Source organism: Arachis ipaensis, chromosome B05 (assembly GCF_000816755.2).
Source record: "Arachis ipaensis cultivar K30076 chromosome B05, Araip1.1, whole genome shotgun sequence".
NCBI lineage: Eukaryota > Viridiplantae > Streptophyta > Magnoliopsida > Fabales > Fabaceae > Arachis > Arachis ipaensis.
Genome location: NC_029789.2, coordinates 127320732 through 127329524, shown reverse-complemented (window position 1 = coordinate 127329524; position 8793 = coordinate 127320732). Strand labels below are relative to the sequence as shown.

General features: G+C 36.8%; 1 protein-coding gene across 1 annotated transcript; it reads right to left on the bottom strand.

Annotated features, from left to right (window-relative positions):
* Positions 362-8211, bottom strand: LOC107644075 (the record flags this gene model as incomplete). Its single annotated transcript, XM_021124479.1, is given in 10 exon segments — positions 362-1384; positions 1553-1696; positions 2162-2440; positions 2528-2635; positions 3037-3316; positions 3719-5072; positions 5929-6478; positions 6480-7110; positions 7309-7633; positions 7924-8211. Coding segments are annotated over 8 exon segments (3517 nt in total), but the record flags the coding sequence as incomplete, so codon positions are not given.

Sequence of the window (8793 nt, the reverse complement as noted above, 5' to 3'; positions counted from 1 at the left end):
TAATTTATTTTAACATAAAAATTACTAAATATAAATCACATTACACAAACTTATTCTTTTTTTTTTTGTTTCCCACAGTATCCCTCAACCTGACAGGGTAAAGATTAATCCGTCGCGAATCTTCGAACCCCCAACACTTACTTAAACGGACGAATGAGCTGACCACTCAACACAAACTTACTTTTTATCAAAATCAAGTTTGAAAAATCAATTTGATGCAAACATTAATCCAAACACATTATATCATTTAAAAAAAATCAATATAGAACCCAAGTAGGATAGGACGATAGGTTCATCTTTGCTTTTGATTCGTACCAATGACTACTCTTGGTTTATAAACCATAATTTCATAAACAAGTGGTATCAAATAGAAGAAATATATTTACATGAAACATGACACTTTAACGAGAAACAAAAAACAAAAGTTGGTGCAATAATTGGGGATAAACAAGCTAATTCAGAAATTCATCTTGGCATCCATGCAATTAAACAATTATCGAATGCCATGCAATGCAAGAGTCCACAACCTTCGTTGAACTTTGAACCCATTTTTGCTACCAATATTAACTAGAACCATTAAAAACCAAATTGGAGAAGGTTCTTCATAGGTTCATAGCATTCCAACCAACAGGGACTTCAAAAACTTGCATGTGTCAACCATTTCTCATCATATTTCACCACCTTTGCTTCCAATTGGTGCTTCCAACAGTGGAATCAAACCCCATTCAAAATCTTATAGGTATTCATTCTACTTTCACAAGATACTACTAAAATAAGCCTAAAAAGGATTATCCAACATCATGTACAAGCCAAAGATATCAAAGATTTCCCCTCCCCATATCAGCAAACAAAGGAAAGAAAATCCGCAACCTACCGTTACGTCGTTCGAGTTAAAAATATTACATCATTGAGTCATGGTTAACTAGAATACAATTTGAAGAACTGAGGAGTAGGAGGGGGAGGAGGAGGGAGACAAGCATTACCCGAGAAAACCTAACACCTTTCAACGACGCATTTTTGCAGGGTTGTGAAAGGGCATAAATCTTTCCATATCATCTTTAAAATGGATGATGAGAAGCAGCAATAATGTATAGCAGCAGTGCATAGCAGCAGTGCCTTCCATCTCAATGTCGTATTTTAACCGACTTAGGGGGTTAAGCGTCATCATCAAAAGAGAGAGAAACTGCTGAATACTTCAAGATGATATGGGTTCATAGGGGTATGATAACCAAGGGTGCTTCAAGGCCTCAGCCGCAGAGGGCCGCTTCTTTGGGTTAACCTCGAGCAAATGAGCAACAAAATCAATGAAACCTTGATCTCCCATAGGCAATCTATGCCTCAATGACGTCTTTTTCGGGATCAGGTATTCTAACTTGTTGGATTCCTGTGTAAAAAATATATCTTTACCGTCAAACTCTTTGAAGAAAGTAAAGGGCACAGGTAATGGCAACACTTTTACATTTTTAACATGGCAAAAACTAAATTATAAACATTTTTCTGGAATGATGACCAGTCTGTTTCATACACTAAAAATTAGAAATATAATTTGTACCTGATTCCGTTCATAAAGCATATGATTTTTGGTGAAGTACTTGTATGTATCTCGTCCCTTTGCAAGCATACTTTGATCAATTGGACCAATGATCCCAATCACCCGGGCGAGTAATGTTGCAGGGGAATCATTTTGGAAAAGAACCTACAACAAATTTAGTGGAGTGTCACATGGCAAAGACGAAGAAGGATACAAGATGGAGGATAACAGTTCCTCTAAACAAGAGCAAAAACAACCAAAAGAGTCATCTAAAAAAACATGGGTAAGAGAGAATTAAGCAACGGGAAAATAGGCGTATTATGCACTATGCAGTTATTATGATTCCATTTTTGGGATGTATAGTTATTTTTCACTTCCACATCTAAAACATGCTTCAAGTTTATTATTTGATGTTACTACAAAACAATCCCAAACTTACTTGAGAAAGATTTCCAACATCTAGAGAACATCATCAGGGAGAAATAGATGTAGAAGAAAACATTTCACATGAGTAATTCCCGTGTGAACCAGAAATGAATATTAGGTACAAACTAATCGGTTGGAAGGATATATTAAATTTAATGCGATTTGAGAATACATATTTACCATCTAATCATATATTAAACTTACATTGCCAGTGCAAAGTTCTGCCAAGATGCATCCAAGTGACCAAATATCAATCTTCTTGTCATATGAAAGCCCCAAAATGACCTCAGGTGCACGATAGGACCTGGACTGAACATAGGAGCAAAGGTGATCCGTCTCAAAACAACTACTTCCAAGATCAATGACTTTCACCTCACATCTGCTATAGCTTTTAACCAAAATGTTCTCCGGCTTTAGGTCGCAATGTATTAGTCCAAGGCTGTGCAAAAACTGAAGTGCTTCCAAACACTGAATGGTAATTGACTGCACACACAAATTGAAGAGTTTATAATGACAGTAGTAGGATAACAGTTAAGGAAAACTTAAGATCAAACAGGTAAACAAACATACCTGTAATCTAGGCATTGTGAAGTAGACTTCACCGCCTGATTCTCTGTTGAATTTATGAAACTCGTACAAATTGGCTTTAAGTAGCTCGCATACTATTAACAAATGTTCCTGCATAACAAAAGGGGAAAGGAATGAAATGTGAAAAGTCAGTCATAGAACCACTAATCAAAAGATATTTAGTGAACTCTTATTAGGAAGTTTAATTCATTAGACATAATAACATAATTCAACTTAACTAAAAATTGAAATCAGTGCTGACAATTTATACCATGTCCTGTAATGCTATGGAAACTGCCAAAGCTCAAATTGTTATTAATTAACATAAGATTTTGGAATATAATGGAAATGTGTAGCCCAGATTCGGTAACCATTTAACATAATGTATGGTGTAGAGACTTAACAGCAGAAGGGAATAACAATTCAGTAAATTAAATAAATAGACTTATATATGCAAACATGACCAAATAAAAAATTGATTGAAGATCAACAGCACATCCAAGATCACTTACTCTATAATAGAAATAATCATATAATCGCAGAAGGTGATACTTGTCAGCGGGATCATGCTTATTGACATACTTCAGAAGCTTGATTTCATCAAGGCTTTGGTCAAAGAAGTCCTTGTTGTTTTTTATAATTTTAACACAAACATCCATGCCCGTGTGCAGGTCATGAGCTTGTATAGCTTTGCTAAATGCAGCAGATCCCAGATACTCAGTGACATGATAACGGCCGGCTATTACCGAATTCAAAACAACATGGAAATGCTTGTCTTCCTCAAAGCCAGTTCTGATAGCAACAAACATAGGTTCAGATAGACTATCTTGGCCAAAGGAGGAAGGATATGAACAACAAAAAGAACTGTTTAGCTGACATTCAAAGGGATCGGCATGCATTGTTACATAGCTAAAGCTTTTATATCCTATTTACACCTTTTGAATCTATGCAATCATGGCTAATGTACTATCTTTTATGTCCTATCTTTTTCCATCAAAAGAAAAAATAAAATACTAAGTATCTACCAAAAAACAAAAAAAAACTAATGGATCAATTCACTAATGTACCAAACTTTTCAATAGTTTCCAACATCTAGTAAAATATTTCTTTCCTCAAATACTTTGCAAACTTTTCAAAAAGGAAATAAAATAAAATTAACATATATATATCAGCAAATGTATGTAGTGAACATGCCTGTTTTTCCTGTGCACAATCTTCAGATTGAAGGTTTCAAACTCCTCCTCCTGCGCTTTTATTTGCCTTACCTGCTCTTGCACAGCAGCAGCCTCTTCATCATCTAGTGAGGCGCCTAGTTCATCTTCCCTTTCAGTGCCACCTTTTTCATCCTCTTCTAGCTTGGCATGATCTGTTTCAGTATACCCATAATTTGATAATGTGGTCGGCGAAGAGTTTGTTGACCTTACCATATTAGCATTATTATCATCCCTAGAACTTTTAACGGGAGAAGAATCGCTGCTCTTTCGCCTCCAAGAAGAAAGCATGTCATTGGTTCCCACATATGCATTAAGACGGTCATCTCTTTCGTCCACATTACAACTACTTGACCATAGAGCCTTACTGGGACCAGCTTGAATAATCTGGCCATCATTTAAAGTTTGGGGGAATGAGAAGTTCACATCATTATTTGTTTTCATCTGTAAGCGTGCATCTTTATCACCCCCAATGATGTATTTATTCAACTCACTCTTGTCACTTTTCTTCTTGCTTTTTATCGATTTGTTCGAAATGCTATCCAAATCATGACTGTGTTTGGAGCCACCAATCCCGACATCTCGATCACGGAAATATTCTAAATCCCCTTCACTACTACCCCCAATCAAACTTCCATGCACTTCACTGCCAAAGTCAGCAGCATCACTGTTAATCCCCACTCCAATTGACCTAACCGAACCATGCTGATCATCTTCCATACAGATATCTTCAAGTCGTGATCTTCCACTATCATTTAGAAGCTTCCCATTTACTAACATGGTGCGATCATTTGTCTGGGAGACAAACCCCTGCCATACAGGTTCCACTCGCATCAGATTCAATTCTTCATCGTCAATCAATTGTCCATTGTATTGACCAATTGTGTCAATATCATTCGTTCCTCCATACATTTCCGTAACCGTAAGACCAATGGGATCATCTGAAACAGTGACTGGCTCGGTATTCTTCGCATGAAGATATTGCTCTCCAGAGAAATAAGAATCCTCCTCAGCAAAAGACTGATCATCATCGTCATCTTTGGCCGGACCTCTTTCCTGAGGATCTGGAACACTTCCATGTGTGGTCCCCTTTTCATTGTCACTAGGGTAATCAACTTCATGTGCCAAAAACCAGGCCTCATCCTCAATGGGTTGTCTCATGTACCCAACATCGTCATCATCGTCATATTCATCAGAGTCCCAATATTCATTTGGATAGTCAATAGATTCACTCAACCCATCGCCAATTGTTGCAAAACCAGATACAAGATCAGATGTATCCTCTACAATCCCTTGACTCACAGACAGCCAACTACCCCCTGAAGGCCTCCTCATACCTGAGACCCATGAAAAAGTCAAAGCCAGTCTTTGGGACAAAATAAGCATAATGAAATACAGGAAGCATTTTACAGTTTATTCAATCTTTGAATTTGTGCAAATTTCTTATGTTAGTTCTAGAGGCGAAACAGGTCAGAAAACACCATTAATGCAAAGAGCAAACCTTCCTTAAAGTCAATTAATGCAAAGGGAAAATGTAAACTCTTTAAAACAGAAAAGGAATTGAGAGAAAGATGTACCATAATAAAAAATTTACATTATTTTCTATTGATCAATACCTTGTCTAATAACTAATGAGAGAAAATGAAGTCCTTGACATTAGGCAATGAATTCACTCACAAATAAAAGATCATACGAACAGAGTTCAAACAACAAAAACATTCAACGAAATTCAAATTTACTAAGGAAAAAAATCCACAGCATGAATTGAGTAAATCACCAATTGAACTCTAAAGTCAAAATGGCAACTAAATCCATTCCAAACATAAATCCTAACTTGATCAACCAAAAGAAAATCTAACAAGGACTAGCTAAATGAGTTACAGCAATTGGCATGAAATGAACAAGTATGTCAAACTGTCACAACTGCAAACTTCATAATACAAAGAAGCCAACTAAATAGATCAACACTTGAAATATCAAGTCTAGTTTGCAAAGGAACATAAGAAATAGAACTACAAGAAACAACATCCTTAGACAGAAAAAGGGAAAATTGTCACCAAGCATGTAAATCTATCATATCAACATTTGAGTCCCAAAATAAAAGGAAATAACTAATTAAATTGCAAAGAATAATGGAAAGATATGATATTTTAACCAATTTAATAATATTCTTAAGATGTTAAAAAAGCTTACCTGCAGTTTTAATTTCTTGTCCAATGGGCACATCCAAATATGACCCAATAAGCAAAGTGTTGTCAGTAGAACCACTGAGTTTTGCGGACAGTCCATCGCGCTCAAACTTCTCCTCCCAATTAATAGCCAACTGCTTATCTTCTGACTTGATTTTAACAGGAGGAAGCCGAGGAAATTCTTCCTTCTGGTTCTCTGGTGAAAGAGGGAAACTTAGGCTGCTGAAATTATTCTGTTCGGAACTGCCTTGCAACTTTCCTAAGTACAAAGCCCTCCCCACTTCATCCACCTGCTCTTTTATTGCTGCTCTGGCATCACTTGTTTCTTCCTTTCTCTTCTCCTCTTTTCTGCCTAAATAAGTTGACCCATTATAGCTCGTAGACACATCCCCTGTTCCCGTTGAGAACGGGAAAACAGTCTTCACGGAACAATCTTTCCACGGGTCCAATGACAAATTCACATTATCATCATTTCTCGACAAAGCATTATCGACCAAGTTCTCTTTCAGAGAAGAACTACTAAATTTTAGCTGTCGATCCAGTTCCCTAGGTTCNTACTACTTCCAAGCCAAGTGGAATTTCTTTCCATAGGCACAGCATTTTCCTCCCCAGATTTTGCTTTCCTGTTGGCTGCATCAACAGCTTCACTTGTTTGAGATTTTGATTGCTGAGACATCGGGGTCTTCAACATATTACTAGCCCCACTCCCACCATAAGTTTGGTAAGGCTCCGCTGGACCATTTCCAGGGCCAAACTTCCATGAGTTCAAATCAAGAAGATTGTCCTCCGAACCCTTTGAGAAACTGAAGTTTTTGTCACTTGTTCCACCCACTTCGTTGGATTGATTACGCTCCCCTGTAGAAGCAGCAGCTTTCCGTTTGCTTTCAACATTATTTCTACTAGTTCCATACTCTATTTCCTTCACAATCAGCTCTTTAGAACCATCAACACTATCACGAGAATCCGAGCCACGGCTTTCTAGCACTGTCGTCCCCTTATCATCATGCGACACATTACACAATTCCTTTTCCTCTAATTTAAGCTTCTGAAGGAACCCATTCACATCAGAACGGTTGCCGAGTTCACTACGCAAGGCTGCCTCAGCCCGGGTGAACCGGTTCCTCCTCAGAAATTCCAAAATCACATCAACTGAATTTGGGTCTGACATTTCTAAGCTGCTACCAACCTAAACAAATAAAAACACACACAAATACTTCAAAAACATCCACAAAAGAACTTCCATTCCAATCTACAGATAAATACCACAACCAAAAAGACGTCAATGCACATTCCCATATAGCAACAATTATTTTCTTATGAACACCCCCATTAAAAAATTTTAAAAAATCGCAAGGTTTGGAGAGAGAGCACTTCAAAAGCTCACCTACCTCTTGTATCAATCAAAACCAAGTGGCAGAACTATCATGAGTCCCAGGTATTGCACCTAAAAACATACCCCAGAAACTAAATCCTTGTTTCTTCACCAACACAACAAAAAGGAGGGGGGAGAGAGGAAAAATCCTTCAACAACCACAAGGACAGCAAAATAAAAATTATCAAACTTGGATTCTGTTCCTTAAAAACAACGAAACCTATGTCAAAGGATGCTTGCTGTTGCTTCAAAAAACAAAAAACCAAAAACCGCCAACACAAGGTGCCGGCCAAAGCTCTCGAGATAGATAGATACCCCAATCGCCGATCCGGCACCACTGCAAACACAAGAAAAGCTGAAATCAACGAAATGGGTACCACAGATCTTTACGCCAGTGCCTAAATAAAAGATTAAAAATAAAAAGCAAGGTTTTTGCGAAGTTGGGATTTTTCAGCGCGACCCAGTTGCCATCAAGATCTGTGCATTCACGTTCCTTAATCATTTACCTTCTTTTGGTGAAATACGAAGGAAAACGAAAATGGGGTCCCCCCAAAAAAATGGGGTCCCAAAAAGAAAGAAATTTTTAAAATGGAGAGAGGGAGAGAGAGAGAGAGAGAGAGAGAGAACCCGGTAGCAGTGCCTATTCGTTGGTGATGGTGGTGTTGTTATTGTTGATGTTGTTGCGTGGAAAGGCTTTTTGATGGGTGAAGGTGGAAGATGGTGGTGGTGTTGGAGGGGTAGCAACCTACGCTTCCTCCCTTTGTTGTTCCTTTTGCCTCGCAGCTATTGTGGTTTGGTTTGTGCTGGTGAATTGAAAATTTTGAGGGTGGTGATGCTGTTTGCTCTGGATCAAAGGTTTTCACTATTTTGGTTTTTGTATTTTTGTGTTGTGTGAGAGACTAGGTTCTTGGTGATGTACTTTTTTTCTTTTTCTTTTTTTTCTTACGGGTATCAATTAAGTTTAATTCGAATCTTTGTTTTTTATTTATTTATTTATGTAGTATAAGTTTTTTGGGATAGCTATTGTGTTCTTTGATTTCAATTGTTTTAGCATTCAAGAATAGATTTTACTGAGGTTACTAATTGGGTAGGTAGCTGCAATCCAAGCTCAAATGTTTTTTACCCGTTTGGATTTGGAAGGCAAAATGCATATATTTAGGATGATAATTCCTAATTGTTGGATAAAGTTTAAGATTTTTTTAAGTTAAAAATAGGTTTAGTTAATTAAAAGTTTTTTACAATTTCTCCAAATTTATTATTAGATTTTTATATTTCAACCAACAAAATTTATACCTATTATAGTTACAATCATATGTATTTTAATATTTGATGGCTATATGAACAAGTTAGTTTGATAATCAAGTTCAGTTACATTGGTCTAATAGCTTAATAATTAATAATAAGAAATTTTAGTCGAAAAAAAAGAAAGAAAAAAAAATTAGTTGTACGTTACAAAAATAATTTATTTGCTTAGTATTTTTCTTAATATGTTACATA